General features: G+C 52.1%; 1 protein-coding gene across 1 annotated transcript in view; it reads left to right on the top strand.

The window, feature by feature from the left end:
- The first annotated feature begins 7,008 nt into the window (after positions 1 to 7,008).
- Positions 7,009 to 21,569, top strand: part of CADPS (calcium dependent secretion activator) — a 214,160-nt gene continuing 199,599 nt past the window's right edge. Inside the window, 2 exon segments of the mRNA XM_068408648.1 lie at positions 7,009 to 7,151; positions 7,153 to 7,384. Coding sequence (XP_068264749.1) covers positions 7,009 to 7,151; positions 7,153 to 7,384 — 375 coding nt within the window.

Raw genomic sequence — 21,569 nt, 5'->3', positions numbered from 1 at the left:
GCACCTGCAAGGCGGGGAGAGGCAAGGGAAAACGACAGCTTGATAGACTTTTTTGAGAGACTGACTTGCTTTCCCAAAGCATCTTCAAACACACTGCCCAGAAATAGATCAGGAGGTGACCTCATTGCAAGCCCCAGTTTCCCGGCGGCACAGGGCGCTCCATCTCTCCTGGCACGAGGGCTCTGCTGTTCCCAAGCAGGCAGCTGCCGCCAAGCAGGACACAGATAACTGGTCCCACTACGGAGGAGAGACTGACCCTCAACCAACTGGAAGCTGCCCTCTGAGAGGGCAGTTTGCTGAAGAAAGGAAACTTTCTTGCCCCGGTTGTAACTCTGGGAACCCTGTGCTGTAAATACTCTGTGCGCAGAGCAGGGAGGAGGCTGAGCAAATGCTACAGCACTGGTAAGAGAAATGCTGAGCTGCAGCAGTGGCATCCCGGCTCTTGCACTGTCCACAGCCGCAGTGGCTGGGTCTCCCGCTGTGACTCCCTTCCCCGTCCCACTCTTTCCTGATGCCGAGGGGTTAAGCAAGGCAGCAGCCTTCCCTGGCCCCTGCTTTGCTCCTGGCGCAGCCTTGATGCAGCCAGGATCCCAGTGTAAATATGAGCTGGGCGTGCGTGAGGGGGTGAAAAGAGCACCGTTTTAAGCCGTTCTGTTTGGAAGACCCAGCAATCTATATAATGCTGTTACCAAGAAACGAGGATTGTTTTCTGTGCTATTTTAGGAGACCGTGAAACAAGCGGAGCCTAGGACACACCAGGATTTCTATTTCCCCCTCTGTAAATTAGTGTTATTACCACGCGGCAGTGTTTCACAGCGGCACTCTGCCGCCGCAGACCGGACTCTATTCACGCCTAAAAGAAAAAGCACGTTGCTCTAACCTGCCCACTTGCATGCTCTCGTTATCCAGTGTCATAACTGCTGCTCTTTAATTGGCCAAGCTGCAAGGTGCAAACTGTCCGGCCCCTCACAGTGAGCGTCCAAGGACTTCACAGCGAGTCCTCAGGAGAAGGTACCATTTACTCACCTCTACTTGTTGCCCAGCCTAAGCAAGGCTGGCCCTCTGCAGCTCCTCTGCTTCCTCTTTCAGTTGCTGCTGAAATTTCTCACTTTTATGAACTGGAAGATATTTTTAAGTAGACTCTTTGCTACGTACTTTGTCTCTTTTTTCCCCTTCCCATGTCACCTGCTACTGTACAAAATTCAGACTTGTATTTCAAAATTGCTTTTCCAAAACAAGAGGTACAGCTGAGCAAACACTTATTTCATGTTTTGACGGCACGTTGCCAAAGGGCCGGGGTTGCGGTGAGTAACAGCCGGAAGAACAAACGATCACAGATGTTGGACTCCTATAGAGCAGCGGCCAGCAGGCACCGTGTGGTTCCCAGGCGGGTGGCACCAGGCAGCACCATGCCCACCACTCCACCATCCGAAACCAGGAGCTGCTCTGCTCGTCCAGTCGGTCTCAAAGGAAGGATGGATCCCAGCTGCGGCTCCTGCACACCCCTCCAGCATTTTCAGGTCCATACCCACCATACCACAGGCATAAGGCAGATCATCCCTGGCTCATTCAACCAACACCAGCCGAGCTGGGCTAGGGACAGGAGCTAGCGGGTGCGGTACGTGACCGGCAGGGAGAAGCAGTGAGTGCCCCAGCAGCCTTCAGGCTCACCTTGCTTCCCAGATCTCATGTTCAGTGCAAGCAACTTTCTGTGGTCACGAGGGATCTCAGTGGAGGCTAAACAGCACTAGACATGCACTTTACTCTCTCTTTTCCCGTCTTGAACATCTCCGTGACTCGCTGCCATCGCTGCACATAGATTTTACAAAGGCGCTAATTGCTTCCAGCTTTCATAAATATTCCGGTTTAGGCCTTTAACCAGGATTAATAAAAAGAGCGCGGGCTGGTTTGTTTTTCATGCAAATGTGAGCCTCCCTGGGGGAGCTGTTCAGTTAAGCTCTCCCAAATGGCTGCTTTAAATGGAGTTTGCTCTTCCTGAGGGTTTCTTCCCAACCGTTGGGTCCTGCCAGCCTTCTAGCAAAGGCAGTGCCGCGGCACCCGGTGCTGCGTACACAGGCGCTCTCTTTCCAAAGCCAGGGCCGTAGCTTCAGCTCTGCTTTTCTTTACAGTCATTTCCACAAATCATTATCTACACTGATTTCCCCCCTCTAATGGGAATAAATGGAGAGCAATACGAATGCTACAGCAGTGATTTTTTCGAATATCAGCAGGTTCTTCCCTATGACACTGTACAAAATGGAAACAAATCTGAAACATTTCACAAAATACTTGTAATATTCTTCAACCATCGCTGCTTCCAGTATCTGAGGCCACTTGAGATCTCCTTTACGCAGCTGCAGTGGCTCCAGCCAGGAGAGGCGAGATGTGTCGTGCTGTCTGCGGGGATGGCGCAGGCGCTGCCGGGCGGGTGTGTGTTTACTGCTCCCTGTTTGTCGTGTAAACACGAGCAAGCGCGGAGGTCCACTATTCCCGCACAGTGTGCATTGCCTCTTACCAGAACCCGCAAGAGAGCTGGCAATGCAGGCGCTTTGGCTCTCATTAGGTAATTATTCTGGAAAGAGTTTTAGAAGAAGCAATTAATTCGTGATGCTGGGAACAAATAGGTAGGGGCAGATATTTTGAAACCTCCTGGAGCCTGCTCCAAAGTGATAAGCTAGAAAGGGCCATGGACTTTGCAGCTATGTTGCATCTTAAAAACAAGCTGCCCAACATTACGTGTCCTTTTAACCCAAAGAGCCTTAGTTTTAGTGTCCTGAGCAAACAGCAATATACACCAATATAATATCAAAAATGACTTAGCTAATGCTCTCATTTGTCTACATTTACCCACTCATTATGGGTAATTACACAATTACCCACCATGAAATACTACCTCTGGAAGTTACGCACACATAATTTTCATGATTGCTCCACTCGTGCTGCTTCCCTTCCTGCACAACGCCGGACAGTCATGCCTGTTGCCTGGCTGCTTTGCTGGCTCATCCAGCCACGATTCAGGTCATCTTTCTAGATGCAAAATTCAGGGTTCACATGCCGTTCATGATTTTAACAGGACAATATTCCTTGGGATGTTTCTACACCGTGGAAGCCCTTGGCTGCTGCAAAAAGTGCCACAAAGATGGGTGCAGGGAGGGTAACACTGAAAGCTTTTGAAAATCCTACTCCTCCTGGTGTCACCAGAGTGGATCTTTCCTGCAGCTGGAGATGCTGTAAAAGCGCTGCTTTGCAGTAGGATGCAAACTTTTGTAAGTGGGAGATGTTTTAGAGTGAGGTGGATACACTCTCTGGACAAAAATGGCATTTGGAAACAGAAAGCAAAGAGGCCTGGGACTTTTTGACTTTGTTCTTGCCTTTATTCAGGAAAAAGCATTAACGTTGTAACTGTATGTTCAGACATAACTGAGAAGACATGGTTGTGTGAATTAAGGAACGAGAAACCGTCAATCACTCTGAGGGCGATGTGTCCCTGCTTCTCTGGACCAGCAGCACTTCCAGATGAACCTTCACTAATCCTTGCCTGGATGTCTAGTCAGGCCCTTTCAAGCATATCCAATTTCAAAGTTCTCCAGTGAGCAAAATCTCACCCACTGAAGGATAAATATAATTCTGAAAACTCCTAAAGAAGAACACTTTTTTTTTTGGTGGTTGTATGTATCTATTTTGCATCAATTAATTTAAGAAATCTTTTCTGACAATCTGTCAGAAAAGTCAATCTGTCTCTATAGATAGATACGCAATGTCTGTGATGTTCCTACCAGCAAAAGTTACTTCTGTCATCACCAGCTGCTTTCCTCCAGTGAATCCACCTCTGCAGAGTTATCTGTAGCACTTCCAACCACCTAAACAGTTCAGAGCAATCACCACTGAAAGAAAACCATTCGTAAAAAATGGTCCAGTTTTCCTCTGGTCATCTTAGAGAGTTTCATTGCTATCATGTCTGGGACAGGGGAGATGGAGAGCTGCAGCTTTTGAACATCTACCTCATCAACTATGAGGGAGAGCACCCGCAGCCTCACATCGCAGAAAGAAATCTCTCTGTTCTCCAGTACAATAAACAGTATTTCTTTCTTGAAAACCCCAAAGAAAAAGGCTTCTCCTCTGTTGTGGGATTACCTATAGATAATACCACTACAGGCACTGATACAATTGATTCTGTTTTTTCTGCCTTTGCTGTTGGCACAACTGGACTCAGGGCAATGAGTTTTTCTGACGGATAATATGAAGATTGCATAAATTTTTAAAACCTAAAAAGACTTTAAAAAATAAGAGAACTTTGCCAAGGAAGAGATCTTTGAGATGTTCCCATCACCCCTGTGGTAGTCATCCTTGTGTTAATCACATTAGGACACATGTGCCAGGCAAAATGGCACTTGGGGATGCTGTATGACCTGTTCCCATCACAAGGGACTGGCAGCACAAGTAGATGACATGTCCTGTCAGTCCTTTCCCAGACTGATGGGAAGATGCAAAAGCATAGGAAAATGCCCTGTGCTGCCAGCCATCCTTGCCATCCTGCTCTGCAGCCAGCACTGCCGCTTGCACAGCGAGCTGCTTGCTAGCACCAGCACCGCACACTCCGGTCATGTTGTTTGTCCCTGAATGCCAGCTGGGCTGTGGGTTGTCCTGGTATGATGCTGGGGTGGCTTGTGCCGGCTTTTGTCAGCCCGCGGGTTGGATCAACAGTCCTGGCAGCAGCTCCTGAGAAACTGGGCAATAAAGGACCACTTCTAGAGGTGGTCTCGGGGGACAGCAGTAGCTGTGTGGCTGTTCCGGTTTTAGACATCGCCAGTCTGATGTGCAGTATTTATTTGACTTGCTGACTGTGCTGTTGCAGAAAATGCAGCGTTGCTTTCCAAGAGCTGGCAATGAGTGATGCAAACAAGAAGGGTGTGAAGGTGAAACAGGGCTGGGGCTGTATTTGCCTGGTGTGTCGGTGCATGTCAGCACCTGGCACTTGTGTGAGCCTATCCACACCCTGCGGGGTCCAGGGCAGCCGGCACCCTTGCAGGGGGAGAGGGCTCGGGGCTGTGCAAAGGGCAGCGGTTGTGCCTTGCAGAGCTCACCCTGACGTCCTGGGCAGGACACCCTCCTGGGAGCTGGTCTCAAGAAGATTGAGCCACGGATGTTCCCATGCGGTGTCAGGGGTGCGAGGCTCCAAATCCCAGCCTTTTGAAACAGGATTCCCGACGGGGAGCACAGGGAAAACTTTGCTTGCAAGAACTTGAGAATTTTGCTCTTCCCTGCAGAGAGCTCAGCATCCCCAGGATTTCCCGCACCACGGGCAGGACACACACCACAGCATGCATAGCCACATGGCTGCAGCTGGCCACTGGCCCTCCTTGTGCTGCCAGTGTCTCCGTGGGAGAAGGGGCTCCTGCAGCAGTGCCAGTGAGCCCGGCCAGCGAGTGTGGCTGTTCCTGCCTGCAGCCCTGTGGGGTGTGCGGAGTGGCACAGCTCCAGCAGGTAAGGCCAACAGAAACAGGGAAAGCCATTTTTCCCCCTCTGCACACATTTTTCAGCTGCTTCTTGTGGCTTTTGGAAATGCAGGGTCCTCAAGTCTTTCCAGACTCATCTGGACACTGAGCTTTTAATTAGAAGCAGGCAAGGAGCTCAGAAAGCCCAGCTGATGTGAAAATCCTGGAACACGTGGTCTGAAGCAGCACCCGCCTCCCCTCCCGGGAGCTAATCTCACAGCCCAACACCAGGAATCGATGTTTACCTATTCTCCCAAAAAGTGAAACAAACATTTATTAACATGTATAACAGGAGACAGGTATTTTGACATTTACAAAAGAAGCACTGCTAATTGAGCAGAAAAAAAACAAACCTTGAAAACACCCATCCACAACAAATACACCCATACGCACAAATGAAGTCTCAATCAGATCTGAAAGTCACTGAAAATTAAAATATTGAACACACACGCACGATGTCTTCACTGATTCATCCCCCAGAGCTGCTCCTGAACTCCTTGGCTCGATCCAGGTAATCTTCAAAGCAGAACACCACGGTATCACTACACATGTAACAATTAGTGACTCGGGTGAAATATTTATTAGCAGTGTTGCTCTTCAATTAAGAATTTTAGCTGCGTTGAGGTGAAAGAAGAGCTGCTTGGTGGAGAGCAAACTTGCTGAGAGCCTCAGGTCTGCAGGGGTGCGTGTGGCTCATGGGGCTGTGGGGACACTGAGAGACAGCGGTGTCTGTGGGGACACGGCGGGCACAGTGATATCTCTGTGTGGCGTTGGGGACACCAAGTACACAGCAGTGTCTGTGTGGAGCCGTGGGGACACCAAGGACACAGCAGTGTCTGTGTGGGGCCGTGGGGACACCAAGGACACAGCGGTGTCTGTGTGGGGCCGTGGGGCCACCAAGGACACAGCGGTGTCTGTGTGGGGCCGTGGGGACAGCAAGGACACAGCAGTCTGTGTGGGGCTGTGGGGACAGCAAGGACACAGCAGTCTGTGTGGGGCTGTGGGGCTATTGAGAGACAGAGGTGTCTGTGGAGCCACCACGGGCACAGTGATATCTCTGTGTGGCTGCGGGGACACCGAGGACACAACGGCGCCTGTGGGGACACCAAGCACACAGCGGTGTCTGTGTGGGGCCGTGGGGACACCGAGGACCCAGCGGTGTCTGTGGGGACACCGAGGACCCAGCGCAGCCCCGCCGGCAGCACACTCGGCCCCCGGCCGCCGACTCGACGCCCCTCGGCCCCCCTCGGCGCCCACCATGGCGCCCCCCGGGCATGCGCGGCGCGGCCGCTCTCGCGCGCGCTCTCCGCCTCGCCCCCCGCCGTGCAGCACCGCGGCCAGCGCCCGCGCGCAGGGGGCGGGGCGGGGCGGGGCGAGGGCGGGGCGGCGCGGGGGCGCGCGCGGGCGCGGCGGCGAGCGGAGCCGGAGCGGAGCCGGGCAGAGCCGCGCCGAGCGGAGCCCGCGCAGCCCAGAGCCGGCCCGGCCCCGGCCGAGCCCAGCCGCTGCCGCCGCGATGCTGGACCCGTCGTCCAGCGAGGAGGAGTCGGAGGAGCTGGTGGAGGAGGAGAGCGGGAAGGAGCCGCTGGCGCCCGCCGCGGCGCGGCTCTCGCCCAGCCGCCCCGGCGAGGGCCCGGGAGGCGGCGGCGGCGGTGCCGGCGGTGGGCAGCGGCGGGGGGCTGCAGCCGGGCGGGCGCGGCGGCGGCGCGGCGCGGCCCGCCAGCCCCAGCCCCTCGGTGGCCAGCGAGAAGGAGAAGGACGAGCTGGAGCGGCTGCAGCGGGAGGAGGAGGAGAGGAAGAGGAAGCTGCAGCTCTACGTCTTCGTCATGCGCTGCATCGCCTACCCCTTCAACGCCAAGCAGCCCACCGACATGGCCCGCCGGCAGCAGAAGGTACCGCCGCTCGGGCTGCCAGGCCCTGCCTGCACGGCTGGGCCCGGCCTGCCCTGCCCGCACCCTGCCCGCGCCCCCGTCACCCACCCCTGCCTGCCCTGCCCTCTTTTCCCCGGCAGCAACCTTCCTGCCTGCCTGCCCCCAGCCCACTCCCTGACTGCCCTTCTGCCCCTGCTTACCTACCCCCCTACATGCTCCCCTGAACACCCTCCTGCTCACACCCCTGCCTGCCCCCACCTCCATCCCACTCCCCAGCAGCCCCATGCAGGCGCTGCCCAGGCCTGCAGCTGTCCGGGCACCCCAAGGGCGATCCCGGCACAGGGCACCTTGAGCCCACACGGGTGGGGTTTGCTGGCAGCATCCCTGTCCCCGGGCGTGGCGAAGCCTCCTGCACGGAGCTGGTGTGTTGACATATGACATTGCTCCTAGTTACGCAACATCGGGATTCGGGAAGTTTGGGATGTTGGCCATCGAAAGGTTGTTGAGAAGAGAGAAATGGGTTATATTGCTGGAAAACACCCGGTGCGTGCCTTTGCGTCCCACAAAGGGACTCGGCAGCTCCATGCTCGCTGCAAAGTTTGCTTAACTGGGAGTGCTGGCACTGAGTTGGGGAGTTACCAAGTCTCATTTCAACTTCTTGCAAGTGTTTATGCACGGCAAGCTCCCCGACGCTGGCTTCCTGGCAAAACGTGGCAGCAGAGCTTTGCGATGAAGCCACTGCCACAATCCTGACTCTTCCTCCCCACGTGCGTCACCGCGGCAGGGCTGTGTGCTGCTCCAGGCAGATGCTGGGCAGGAGCACTTCATCTGGGCTCTCCATCCCGAGGAGCCGTCTTGGAGCTTGTTTCTCTGCCGAGGCATGAGCTCACGGGCCAGGGCAGAAATTAAGTTTGTCCGGGATGCGGACACGGGCAACTTTCAGTTAAATGCAGCCAACTTTTTCCCTGTGGCAGCCGGAGTTAGGTCTGTGATGAGAGGTAGCTCTCTGGAACAGCTGGCTGATTTTTTTTTCCCCATTTTCAGTTGAATTTCTTAGACTGCAGTTTTAGCCTTGATACCATTGTGTGTTCACAAATGACCTTTCCAAATCAGGCAGGTTCCTGGATGTATTGATGCAAACGACATTCAGTTCTGCTACACCACAGGACTATTATTAGTCATTGCAACATGCGGAGGTAGGAAAGTGTATCCGTACTGCATGCAGTTTAAAGGCAATATAGGACAATCTGGTGTGGCTGGAAGGTTGAATGATCAGCTTTTGTTTGCTGAGCAAAGTGCGTAGCTGAAGATACAGCTAGGTTTGGAGGATTTTTAATATATAATTTTGCCTACAACCCTTTTTTAGCAGACTGGGGATTTTCGAAGTTGTCTTGGCTTTTGTTTCCTGTGCAACTTCTTTGCGTTAGAAAATGATGATGGAATTTAAGAAATTGCTGGCTTTGCAGAAATTAAAACAAAAAAACAAGCCCTGCAACTGTTTCTCACATAAAGTGAATTGAGACTGAAAAGGAGTTTTTCCAAAGGAGCAGGCAGTGTCTTGGCAGTCCGGAGAAGGGCGGCTGGGAAGAAGGGCGATTCATAGTCCCTGAAATCAAAATACTGCACTGTGAAGGGACAGAAAGAAGGGAGGGAAAGAGAAAAGTGGGGACATAAAGTGCAGGTGAAACAAAGAAATGAAGAGTAATGAGAAAAATGATGAATTGGCAGCAGTATGCGAGGGAATGGGGAAGTGACACGGGATCTTGGGAGGAAAGAATCTGTGAGATGAGTAACGTAGGGAAATGCGTATGGCTTATTTAGACAAATAGCTAAAATAGGTGTGTCTCCGAGGCTTACTGTCTCCCCTCAAACTTAGCAGTGAGATGGAACTGGGAAAGCTAAATTTAACTTGACAGCACATGTCAAATTGAATTCACCCTTTTAAAGGTGGATTCATTCTGGGTTTTTGTCTTTTGTATATCCCTATATTCAGTTGTCATGCAGGTTCCTGGGAGTAAATCCTTGCCCTTTTTCCTTAGCCAAGACTCCAGTTAAAGTCAGTTAAAGGACTGCCAGAGCCCAGAGTTTGTTGCTGGACTCCGTGTGCTCCTCTGCTTTCCTCACGCTTCCCTCTGGGAAAGCCCACCCTTCCTTCTCTGGCTCGAGGGGACCAGAGGGTGAAGTTGTGGGACTCGTTCTCTGTTGGGCACTGAGCTTCTGTCATGGTGGCTCTGCCGGGTTGAATGGTCTCTGTGGGGACTTTGTGCCTTGGTGGGCCTTCGGTAATGATGGAAATACCAGATGCTTCAAGACTCACCAGGGTGGAGCAAATGCATTTTGCTCCTTAGGGGAAAGGTGGGAGAAACCCAGGTTTTGGTCCTGCTCTGATGGGAGCTGTTGCCTCAGTTTCCTCATCAGCAGAGGGAGGATAAACTGCTTCCTTCTCCATGTTCCATTTGCCTCTCCACCCTCGCAGCCTGCCGCTTGCGAGGGAAGGGGTTCATCCTGGGAGAAATGGGAATCAGAAATGGGGCAGGATGCCTGGGAGCCCGGTTGGGGCTCTGCAGAGGCAGGGACACCGCAGCTCCCCATGGGAGGCGTGGGGACCAGCCAGGCTTCACATGAGGCTGCTCAGACCCCACACTGGCATCAGGGAGGTGCCGAGCAGCCACCGCAGAGGTGCTTTGGTGGAGCTGTGCAGCAGCGAGGGCTCGTGACCTGTCCCCAGCCCCACTCAGCAGGTCCTGCCCGACGCTGGAGGGAGGAGGAGGATGAAGTCTGGCTTCACCTGGCCCCCACAGCTCTCCCCTGTAGTACAGGAGATGCTGCCACCCCTGAGCACGCCCAAGCAGGGCAACTGTGGCTTTGCAGGTGAGGCCGTTGCCCTGCAGAGCAGTTGCCTGGATGGGTTACCTGATAAGAGCCAGCGCATCTCCAGGGGAGGACCACAGGGCCTGAGATGGGCTGCATTGCATCCAGCCCCTGCCAAGCTCCGAGCACCTGGGCTGCTTCTGTAGCTTCACCTTCTTTGCAATTTTCTCAGAAAATAAAGCGATTGATTTTGTTGCAGTCGCAGCACTGAAGTCCTTGTCTGGGCTGAAGATCCCCGCAGTGCCTTGCTCGAGGTGTGTAGCCCTCCCTCCTTGATCCTGCAGCACTGCTGTATCAGAGCTGGCCGGTCCCCTGAGCACCAGGGGCTGCATGTTACGGCGGTGTAACCACAGGCACCGTGGGTACCGGTTCTGTACCAGCACGCCTGTGTGTAGTGCTCGGGGGGCTGGAAGATGCAACCTGGTGTTTTACAGCACTTGTGAACCACCTTGGAATAAAGAAAAGTGGGTACTTAAGGCACTGGTGTAACAGAAAGATAATTAGATGTAGGTTGATAAATTGTAATGTATATGAGAGTGAAGGGAGCAGTGGAGATGTGTGAATGGACGACATAGCCGGGTATATACGGCAAGTAGGCATGACAGTGTTGCTTGTTTACACCAGTAACAGAATCTGTTTCAGGTTTCAAGATGAATTCAAGCAAATGCCACTCAGAGCTGGTATTTTTCTGGTCCTGACACCCCAGAAATTTCAACATCAGAGTAAAAATGATTTTTTAGATCAGTGTGTTCAAGCCTACACCTCTGCTTCGGGTTTATCTTGATGTTTATGTGGTAAGGCTTCACTTGAGTAGCTACACATCTGTGATGTCTACCTGTAAGCTCTTTTATTTGCATCTCACTAGCATTGTTTCCTAAGGAGGAAAAAAAAAAAGGGCTTATTAGATACCTGCCTGTGCTGTCTTACTTCCTGCTTGGATTTCTTTTTAAGCCGTTACTGAATTCCAGGCACATTTGACAAGCAGACAGGTCTGCAAGATACTTGTCCCTTAAAGCTTGGTGAAAACAGCGAGATCTGTATTTATCTTCTACCCCAGGTGGGAGGAAGGTGGCAGTGTATGGGCAGCCCTTACTGGACACTGGGGAATCTGAGCAAAAGACCTACGGAGTGTGCAGCCGGGGAGGAAAAGCTCCTGTCGGAGCTCGCACCTTGCTGGACACCGAAGGCTCCAGCCTCGTGATGCAGCTCAGGAGGAAGGCGGCTTTACCAGCTCTGTTGCTCTCAGAACAACATGTTTTAGTACCGCAGATGACACGTAGCTTAGTAATTGCTTGCCTGGGATGTATTTAGTCTTTTCTCTAGCTCACGCTGACTTGTTGGAAGTAGAGTTGAGACAACCATACATGCCCTGTGCCTCCCCCACTTGAGCCCAACTCTCTGAAGCCTTTGGGAGGAGAGCTCAGCCGGCGGCCTGGGGAAGTTAGGCAGCACGTATGCCTCTGTAGTGATGCAGATCAAGCACCCTTGAATGTGGATTATACCTCTTGCTAAATACCTCCAAAGCACGGCAGCCAAAAGGCATAGTGCAACCCAGGAATCAGTGTTTGCTCATTCAAAATAGCATAAACTGGGAGATCTTCTCCAGATTATCACCAGCCCCTTGAAAACAGTTGTTGGGAAAGGGGCAGCAGGAAGAACTCATTAGGAGATAAAATGTGGAGAACACTTTAGGGCAGGCATCACTGCAGTTGTGGTTGCCATCACCTGTTTGCCATCACTGTTTTTCCTCCCCTCAGAAGGAGGGAGCAGGCAGGTGGCACATGGGAGAGTAAATCAGTTCCCAGCAGGATAAATGTGGGATGAAAAAAGTTGCAGCTTAGTTACAGATTACCGGAGCTACTCCTGGGAGAAGTGGCTTGTGATTTGGGTCCTTGTGTAAGCCTGTGGGATGACGTCGGGTGCATTAGTGAAATTCTCTGTCAAATTCAGCAAAGCACTTAAGCTTGTGCTTTGCTGAATGGTGATTGATTTAAGTGTTGTGCTTAACGCAGAACAGGTGTGAGGCATCAGAAACTCTGTTAAATTGGTTACCATGCATCTTAAAATATCAGATTTCTGCCATTTTGGCATGCATGCAGATGCTACAACAGTTAGGAGTAGTAAAGCTAGTGCAGCCTTCCAAATAATAACATATTTCTTCACTATCATGGGTTGGGTTGTTACTCTCATGCCATATTTACACAAGTTCTCTTTTAATACCACCAACATGTTGTTCTTCTGGGACAGACCGTGACTCAAGTGGTGTTGAGACTTGTTTTAGCAGCTTTCTGCCAGAGCAACTGTGATTTTATGGTCAGATTCTGCCCTGCTGACCCCAGGAAGCCCTTGGAGGTGTGGTATTCTCAGCTCTGTAGGAGAGGAGAGGTAAAGATGATGCTCTGCTTGTTTTCTGTCTGTCCCTTGGTTGCTCTCTAGGGCTGTTTAAGGAGATGCAAGGTCCAGGCAGGTCTCAAGCGTGAGCTGGGCCCCATGCACAGCTCTGGAGTGGCAGCAGAGCTCAACACCATCTAGTAGGGCTTGCGAGATGATTATCAGAGCTATGCCCATAGAAGCCTAGAAGAGTAGTTGGTGGCTGCCTTCACTGCCACCATCAGATGAGAGCTGTGCGTGTGGCTGGGCTCTCAGCTAGGGCTGTTCTGGGGTCAGCTCTGTGCCAGCCCTGAAGTGAAGGTGAGCCTGCTGCTTGGAGAGCATTGCTGTGGGGAGGGAGGTCTGGCACGTCTGAGGTGTGGTGTTCCTTAGCAGTGTGGAGTGCAGAATGTAAGCGTTGAGCTCAAATGGTCTGCAGTCTGCAGAAAATGGTTATTTTCAGTTAAAACGCTAATCACTTATTTTGCCAGTGCCTTATCTTAATTTAATTCTACCAGATATTAAATTTTTGTCATACTTTGGCTATTTATACACTTACAGCTTATTGGATTGGGAAGCAGGTAATTAAATAGGCTGTGAGCTTGGTCTTTGGCTGTTGTAAAACTTCACAGCCCCTGATCCATAGCCTGGTGATTCAGTTATTGTGGGTGGCACCTCTCGGGCCAGAGATGTTGTGAACTAGGAGTGGAGAAGACTCACCAGATGGTGCAGCTCCAACCCCTGCTAAAGCCTGTTGTTTCAGAAAGGTGTTATTTATGGCGTTGCTTTCCATAGTCTAGACGCTCGCCCTGAAGCACTTTGCCTTTTGCACAACTTGTAATTCCTCCTGCTGAATGACGACTCACTCGGTCTCTGTTCACCTAAGTGGGAAGCGGTCAGCAAGTCATTTCCCTGTGTAATTTTTTGTTAGCTGGAGCAGTATTTAATTTGTTTTTAGTAGGGTTTAGCAGTAAGAGCCCAGCCATCACAACAGTGCTACTAGCAGTGAATGCATACAAACCCCTTACAGCAGCTGCTAGTGCTTTAGTCCAGCGGGGTACAACATAAACATCCTATTTCTATTTAATTCTGTAAACCTGATTAATATGTTAAAACCGGTCAATATAGTATAATCAATAAAGCTGTTGCTTGGTTGGTGTCGACGTGAATTCAGCCAGTGGCTTCAGCAGCGCCAGGGTTTCACCCATAAAGAGATCTCTAAGAACAATGTATATTTTAGTATCTTTAAAAACTAAGACTAATTAAACCAGTAGAGTTCCCTTAAAAGCAGATGAGGGCACCTCCCCTGGCAGTGAGCAGATCCTCTCTGTTTGTCACCCAGGAGAATGAGTGGCTCGTCAGAGGTGGCATTAGATGGGTCGCCCTCGAAGTTCTTGCCTTCCTGGAAACAGAGCAGGGTGAGGTGCAAGGGAAGGTGACACCTCGCTCCCTAGTTCTCAGAGAGCGTAGTGCAGGCACAGGAGGACAAGCAGAGCTTGTCTCCTTGTCTTGGCTGCTCCACATGGCAAGTGTCACCACTGGCTCCCAGTGGGTCATAATTAGGCCACCCTTCTGACCTTGTAGGGCATGCTTTGAGGGCCAGCAGCAGGGTCCAGCAGTGTCTTCATGAGGGTGGGAGAGGGAAGATGCAAGAGATGGCGGGTTCCTGGGGAGTTTCCCTGTGTCGTTACCTTGGAGGTACTGCAAAAAATACATGGAGCATCCTAACCTGGCGCTTGCTGTGGAACAAGTTATTTGTGGGCACACAATACTTGGGGTGCTTTGACTGGGTTTTCTTCTGGATTGGGTGGGCATCATTCTTAAAACCGGACATAAGTGCAGTTGCAGAGTGTTTGATGTGAACATGTGAAATTGTTGTTTGAAAAGGTGCTTTTAGTGATAATATTTGGTATCGTTTGTCTGTGATTCAGGCTGGTAGTCAGATGTTTTCTAGAGTTTAAACACTTGAGTCAAAATGTCGTGCAAATGTTTGTTCAGCTTGGGATAAGCAATGCCATGTTTGTAGTTATCATAGTTCAAAACCTGTCTGTCTACCTCACAGTAAGGTTGGGAGCTTGAACTTCTAGTAGTGTGAGGTATGTAACGACCCTTGTGAGGGGACATCTCAGAAGGTGGGGTTGGAAAACTGCCATGACACACAACTTGATGACTTGGGCCATACAACTCAATGGGTTGACCCATGTGCTTCAGGACAGTTGTGTGACCGTCACCACTCAAGTGCTGAGCACCTACCCAAAGGATTTTTTTTTTTAACACTTGTGCTTCAGTGTTCATCTTTGGGGACTGGAGATGTGGTGCGCAGATCTTGAAGGAACCCCCAACACACAGAGTTCCCCACCGCCGTATCACAGGGAGCAGCTCCTTGCTTTCCTTGGAGACACTTGGAGAGGGGCAGTGTATTTGTCTCTTTCGGGAGGGATGTGAGTGTGCGTGCATGAGGGTTGTTTTGGAGCCTTGGGAGTCACAGCTGACATACAGGCTCCATCTGGGAACAGGAGGGGACAAGCTGCCTGGCTGGTGGCACCCGGGTAAGATAAAGGGACTTGGGTTTGATATTTGGCTGTCAGAGGGAACATAAACTGGTGCTCCTGAATACAGCACCATGCTCACTGCAGTGAGATATGATGTTAGTTCAACAAGGAAGCAGATTTGGGGTCAAAAGCTTAATTTTTTTCCTCCTATATAGAGAATGCATTTTTCTGTACATGACCTCACTGTCCCTTCTACCACCCATCTCATTTCCAGCTGGTGCTTTGCTTGGAAACAAACTCTTATCCCAAGGAGAGATTTGGGGGAGCCCTGTCCAGCCAGTTGGCCAAATAAACCAAAATATGGCAATGGCACTTGGGGAAGAGCTGGCCTTGGCATGTGGCTGGTGCTGGTGGCTGTGGAAGGGAGAAGCTCCTCCATGAGCACCCTGCCATACGCAGCCTGTGTGCCACTCAGCGCTCCCCTCAGATGTCCCTGTCTGATGGGTGGGGGCCGGGAAGGAGACGGGGGGTTCGGGCGTTGTGTTTTAGGCACAGAAAATATTGGATGACTGGGGAGCAATTAAGTGAAGCTGTTCGGAAGATCTGTTGGGACTGCTGTTGGTGCTGACAGGGGCTGGCTGTTGCAAGAAGGGGGTTTCACTTTGCCTGGTGTGCTCTGGGGAGGGTCAGCTGCTCTCACACCTCAGCAGCAGAGGATGTAGGCAGCTGGGAGGTGATGCGGCCATCACGCAAGCAGAACGTCAAGCAAGAGGCAAATTTCCTCCAAGCTGTCAAATATCCTTCCCTGATTCAGCAAGAGGGCACAGATGCTTTGCGTATTGCACATGCCAAGTTTGCCCTTATTGCCTACACCCCTCGGTTTCCCCTCCCTCCCAACAGACCGCTCCCACCCTGCTCACAGCCAGGGACGACACTCATCGTTGCCTCGGAAGGAAGCTAATGGGGTGACGCAGCAGGAGCCAGCTGCTTTGCTACCTGCATGGTGACAATGCAAGGATGAAGGAAGGACACAGCCAGCTCTCCTTCAGCCCCGGGCGAGGCTGCGTGACCCGCCAGTGGTGCATGCTGCGAAACCCAGCGCTGCGCCTCCCACCCCCGGCACCGCAGACCACCCTCTGCCAGCGAGGCTCCAGGCAGAAGCCATCTGCTGCTGTTATCTGGGGACGTGCAGCTGCCTGAGCTGCACGGGGTTGGTTTTTGGTGCGTAGCCAAGAGCTAGCTGGAGTTAGGACTGCAGAGACTTTGTGTGTGCTCAGACATTCACGAGGGCAGAGCAGCTCCCGAGCGTGAATCGATGCCGACGCTCTGCGGTGGGAAGGAGCGGGGAGCTGGGAAGGGCACCAGGGCTGGCCAAGGGAGTTTGGAGCTGGGAAGTGACAGCTTTGCTCCCTCCCTTTCTCATGCTTCAGTCTGCAAATTTCCCCCTCCAGAAGGATATCTGTGAAGGAGCCGGGGCAGGGAGGAGGTTTGCTCACAGCTCTGAGGTGCAGCTGCGTTTTCCTTTTCCATCTCCCGTTTGCAGCAGACATGGCCTGGGGCTGTGCACGGATGGTGGGGAATGGTACTTCTCTAGCCTCTAGCTGTCTCGAGAGAGAACTGATGTCCTCAAAAAACTCAAGTTGATCATGCAGTGATGGTTTATGTCGGCCAGGGATTGCCTGGTACGATTTCTGCTCGTTGGTGGGTTCCCTGGACTTCAGGGGTGCCTTCTGCTCTTAAAGATATTGATCGTGATGCTGCAAAGACCCTTCCCCTACCTTCAGCCAGGATCTCGTGGGTTTTATCTGCTCTTAGGGTTCCTTATTCCCCAAGACCCCTCGCAGCATGTTCCCCCCGGCCTGAGCCACGTGCAGGGAGAGCACTTCGCAGCAGTCGGTGTGCTTGCTCCAGCCGAGCTGGCGTAGGGAGGGAAGGCTGGGCAGGGGATGCCGTCAGAGAGCTTGCTCCTTAATTAGCAAGATAGCTACTTGCGCTGGCTACCGTTAGCCTGTACGGCCAAGACACGGGCATCCCCAGAAGGGATGCCCAGGGGAGAGGGTTATGTGTCTGCGGGGCAGTCGTGCTCCTCGCTGCGGAGCAGAGCGAGCACACCTGAGGCACAGGTAGGAAACAGAAGGACCGTGCAGGTGGCAGCCTGAGGAGCATGCTCAAGTGGGTTTGGCATTTGAATTCCACTTTGAAATATCTCTTTTTGCTTGCTGTTAAGTGCTGTTATAGGTGCATGTGTGCACATGCTCATGGAAGGGTTATGGGCTGAGCAGGGCAGGATCTCTGTGGGTGCTGGAGAGCAGCGTGCTTAGGGAGCCTCTCTATCAACAGTGGGAGCCATTGAACTGCCCAGACACCAGTGCCATGCACGTTGCTGGCTGGTATAAAATGGATGTTTCTTTCTAAGGCTACTTCACTTCTCTGCTGCTGAACTTTTGTTTGGAGTTCCTCAAGCTCAGACCTCGGAAGCCTCCATTGTAAAGCTCCTGCTTGGTGCATATTTCGTGCAGAAGGATGGGTGTGATAGAAAGTCTTCCTGTAATCTCATCTCTCTCTAAACTCTCTTCTCTCAGCTTCTGTCTCACACCAGAATATTCCTGTCTGTGCTGAAGTCACCCCAAAAGTGAATCAGAATCTGCTGAGCGGGACAGTCTTCCACCACCTATTTATAGTGTGTGCAATTACCCTCCACGCATCTTGGAACTCTAATTGCCTTTTTATTGCTGTTTAGCAGTGTGTTAAAGGTTTTTGAATGCTCGTGCCTTGTTTTCTCATTAGCTCTATTTATTCCTCCTTTGGCTCCCTTCCTCAGCCTCATCAAATTTAGCATCTTCTCCTTGCCTTCGGGGCCTTGGGCAGCTCTGCCACTTCTTACTCATGCTCCCGTGTCCTTTCTCATGTTGCTGCTCCAGATGCCCTGTGTTCCCCAGTCTCGCTCCGACGTGCTGTCGAGGCCCATCTCCTGGAAGGGGCTCTGCGATGCGGTCCCTTTGCTGGGCAGGATGGCTCGGGCAAGACACCTTGGTGTCTCCTAAGGCAGCTGCCTTGCGTCAGGCAGGGCTGGTTAGCGTGGCGAGGCTGCCCTGGCAATTAGGCAGGTACGCGATCCAGGAGTGGGGAGCAATGGTCAAGAGGGACTGGGGGTTGGTAAGCAAGGTGGGAGACAGGCGCTGTGGCCTGGGGTCCCCTGCATAGATTTGTTTTGCCAGGGTGGCCCAGGAGCAGCGGTCCCCGCGTGGCATGGCCCTCTCTAAAGCCACAGCATGTTGGACTGGGGGCATGTAGAACTGATATCACTGAGATTACTTTTTTTAATGCTTTGTGTGTATCCTGTACCTGCTTTCACCTATCTACTCTCTCTGATGGCCACGACAATGTGGACTTTGTGCTTGTACAGCGCCTGGCACCCTGCGTGGGTGACCGGGAGCAAGCAGTAGCCTGAGTTTGTCTCATGTAGTCCCTGAGTGCAAAGTCCTTTTTGATGTTATTTGCTTTATGTTTTAGCCTTGTTGTGTGGCATTTCCATAGCTAAAATTAATTTAATTATCCCCTGAGGTGCTTGCTTGCTCACAGTTGTCCAGGACTTTATTGCCCTCCTCTTGTGTATTGAGGAGCCCACACAACTCTGAATCATCAGGAAATGTAATCACGGTTCTTAATGTTTGTTCTTCCAAGTCCGTGATATATACAATAAATGAAACTGGTCTTAATACCAATCTGTGCCTCCCATTTCAGCACCTGTTATGTCCAAAACACTGCCTCGCTGCATACAGCCCCACCACTCAATACTAACAGCGTTTGTATTGGCCAGAGAGATTAATATTTTATGTAAAATTGTATCAAAAGCTTTCTCACCCTGTAGGTAATTTATGGCCAGAACTTACCCCCAGCAGCCTGAGCACATCTGCTAAACGTGGTGTCAGCTCGGCGAGGACTTGGTGACCGGGCTAAGTAGCTTGCGGCACTATGCAGGTCGTGGGCTCTGGGCAGGTGAGAGTGCTGCCTGCCTGCCCCCCTGCCTGCCCCCCTGCCTGCCCCCCTGCCTGCCCCCCTGCCTGCAGCCTGGGTCGCCTGCAACCCGCCGGTACTCACAACGCGGGCTGTGCAGTGCTGCCCCAGGCTGGCATCCTCACTGGTGGTGGGCTCCAGCCAAGTGTGGGGGTTCATTAATCACAGAGAAAACCACTGAACTGAAACGGGGACCAGAGCTCCCTGGTCTCAGAGGGGGTTTGCCGATTCAGGTTCCTTGTGCTCCGGGGCGAAAGCGGAGGCAGAGCTCGGCAGTTTGGGGGCTGGCAGGGGGCTTAGGTTTGGGCTGGATTTTGGGCAGGCTCAGCTCCCTGCTCGCTCCTGCACAAGCTCGTACAATTCTCCAGATCTTTCTCAAGCTGCCATCAATAAAAAGGTGATGACAATATTCCTCTTTCCTCCATAGAGTGCTGGAAGACAGTGAGATCTGATGAGATGCTGAGTTAATTGCCTAGCGCAGGATGTGCAGGTCCGTGTGAGCACTAGGGCTGGGCCCGTGAGAGTGGCCGTGCTGCAGCTCAGACACACATGGACACTGAGCATCCACGGGCTGCCCCTTCTGTGACTTGCTGTGTCCTCCGGGCAGCCCCTGCAGCCAATCCCTCTTATAAGAAGACAGTTAATAGTCCTGCATAATTCATGCTTACAAGTTGCACGCACTTGATGATAAAAGGAGACGATGTTTACGCACGTGGGGCTTCATATAGATCTTAACAACTCTGTGCACAATAGCCGTGCACCCTTTCCCCCTCCCTGGTTGCGTTGGGAAGGTGGGCAGCAGGCTGCCCGGTGCTGCCGTACGCAGGGGGTGCATGGCTTGCCTGCAGCTCACTCCTCTGTCGTCTCCCGAGCTTGTCCCGGGTGCTGCCATCCTTCAGGGGGGTGCAGCAGGGACAGTTGCACTGTACTGCAGAAGCAGGAGAGGAAAATCTTCAGCCTTACTGCTCCACTTTTCGCTTTCCTTTTAATGCTGTCAAAACCCAGCTCCGGTGTGAAAGGCAGGCAGCCTGGAGCGCTGAGCCGGGCGCTGCGCTGCCGGGGGGCTGCGAGGCGAGGCTCTGCCCCGGCCGGGCGCTCTCCGCGTGTGCTCCGGCTGCCCTTGCTCAGGGCGCTCTCGGAGCAAACCACGGCCGAGTCCCAGGCTTCCAGCTGTTTGTCCCGTGGTGATGGCTGAGGCTTGCAGGGACAAACAAAGTGGGACCACCAAGGGAGGGGCTTTTAAACTACCGAACAGCTCAGCTGCCCCCGTTAAAGCCCACGTGAGCAGGAGAAGAGTAAGACCCCCGATTCTTTCCTACCAGCCGAACGCCCGAGATCCAGTGGCCAGCAAGAAGCAGCTGGCTTGCTCTTTCTGTGCCCTTTCGTTTGATCACCGCAGGTCTGGGCGGGAGTTACAGCTGCTCCAGCAGTGTGGCAGATCGTCTCCATTTATCTTGCGGTGTTACACCTCGGTGATGTCAGATGGTCTCTTTACGTTGCGTATATATTCAGACTAAGCAAATCGCAGTGGTTTTTTCCATGAAAATTTAATGATGAAAGATGACACTATAAGTGATTTTTTTCTTTTTTAACCAATTGTTTCATTTGCTGTATAACCCTTACGCTAATGGTAATAATCTTTCCTTGCTGTGGCTCAGGAGAACAGATGTGCCTTTTGAATTTATTTTTTTTTTTATCTAGAAAGAATCTTCTGGGGTTTTTTACGGCTCTGATTACTGGCTTTGCAATGCTGTGACCTATGTTCAAGGTGAAACTTGTGATAAATATTTGCTTTAGGGAGGGAGGCACAACCGTGTTTTTGAGAGGATTAAGGCCTGTCAGGCAGCAACCCTCATTTCAATCAGACGTCAAAATGCAAATCGTCCAGGCTTCAGAGTATGTCAAGGTGAGAGCAGAAAGGACTTTAATCCATTCTGAGATAAAGTGGAAATCCCTGTGAGCTTTGGTTGTTCTTGGTCAATTATGCTGGCTAGGAATGGTGTTGGGCTAAGCCAAAGCTGTGCAGGAAAACCCTTCAATGATATTTTTGTCATGCAATAAAAGGCTTGCTGGCTACATGTGGTACTTGCTCGCTGAAAGGACTATCATCCCTCAAATGACAGAAAAACGACTCTGAATGTTGCAGCTGTAATGATGGCTCCCCTGACTTTAATAGCTTGGTGGTTATTTATTCATCTTTACATGGGGTGTTAGCAGATAAGTGGTGCGTGTGCCGGGCTGTGGCATGCCTGACACAGGAGCACAGACCGTGCTTTTGGGTTAGCACCTCTACATCACGTCTGGGGGACATGTGGGGGCACGGTCTCCCCTCCACCCTGCCTGCATCCCCCCTGGGGAGCCCCAGCCAGAAGTCGCTGAGCATCAGCATCACTAAATAGCAGGACTGGGGGTTTTCCCCATGACGCTGGTGCCTTTGGGAGAATGAGAGCACAGTT

Source organism: Nyctibius grandis, chromosome 10 (genome assembly GCF_013368605.1).
Source record: "Nyctibius grandis isolate bNycGra1 chromosome 10, bNycGra1.pri, whole genome shotgun sequence".
Lineage (NCBI taxonomy): Eukaryota > Metazoa > Chordata > Aves > Nyctibiiformes > Nyctibiidae > Nyctibius > Nyctibius grandis.
The sequence above is the reverse complement of the archived record's forward strand: the minus strand, read 5'-3'. Positions and strand labels throughout refer to the sequence as shown.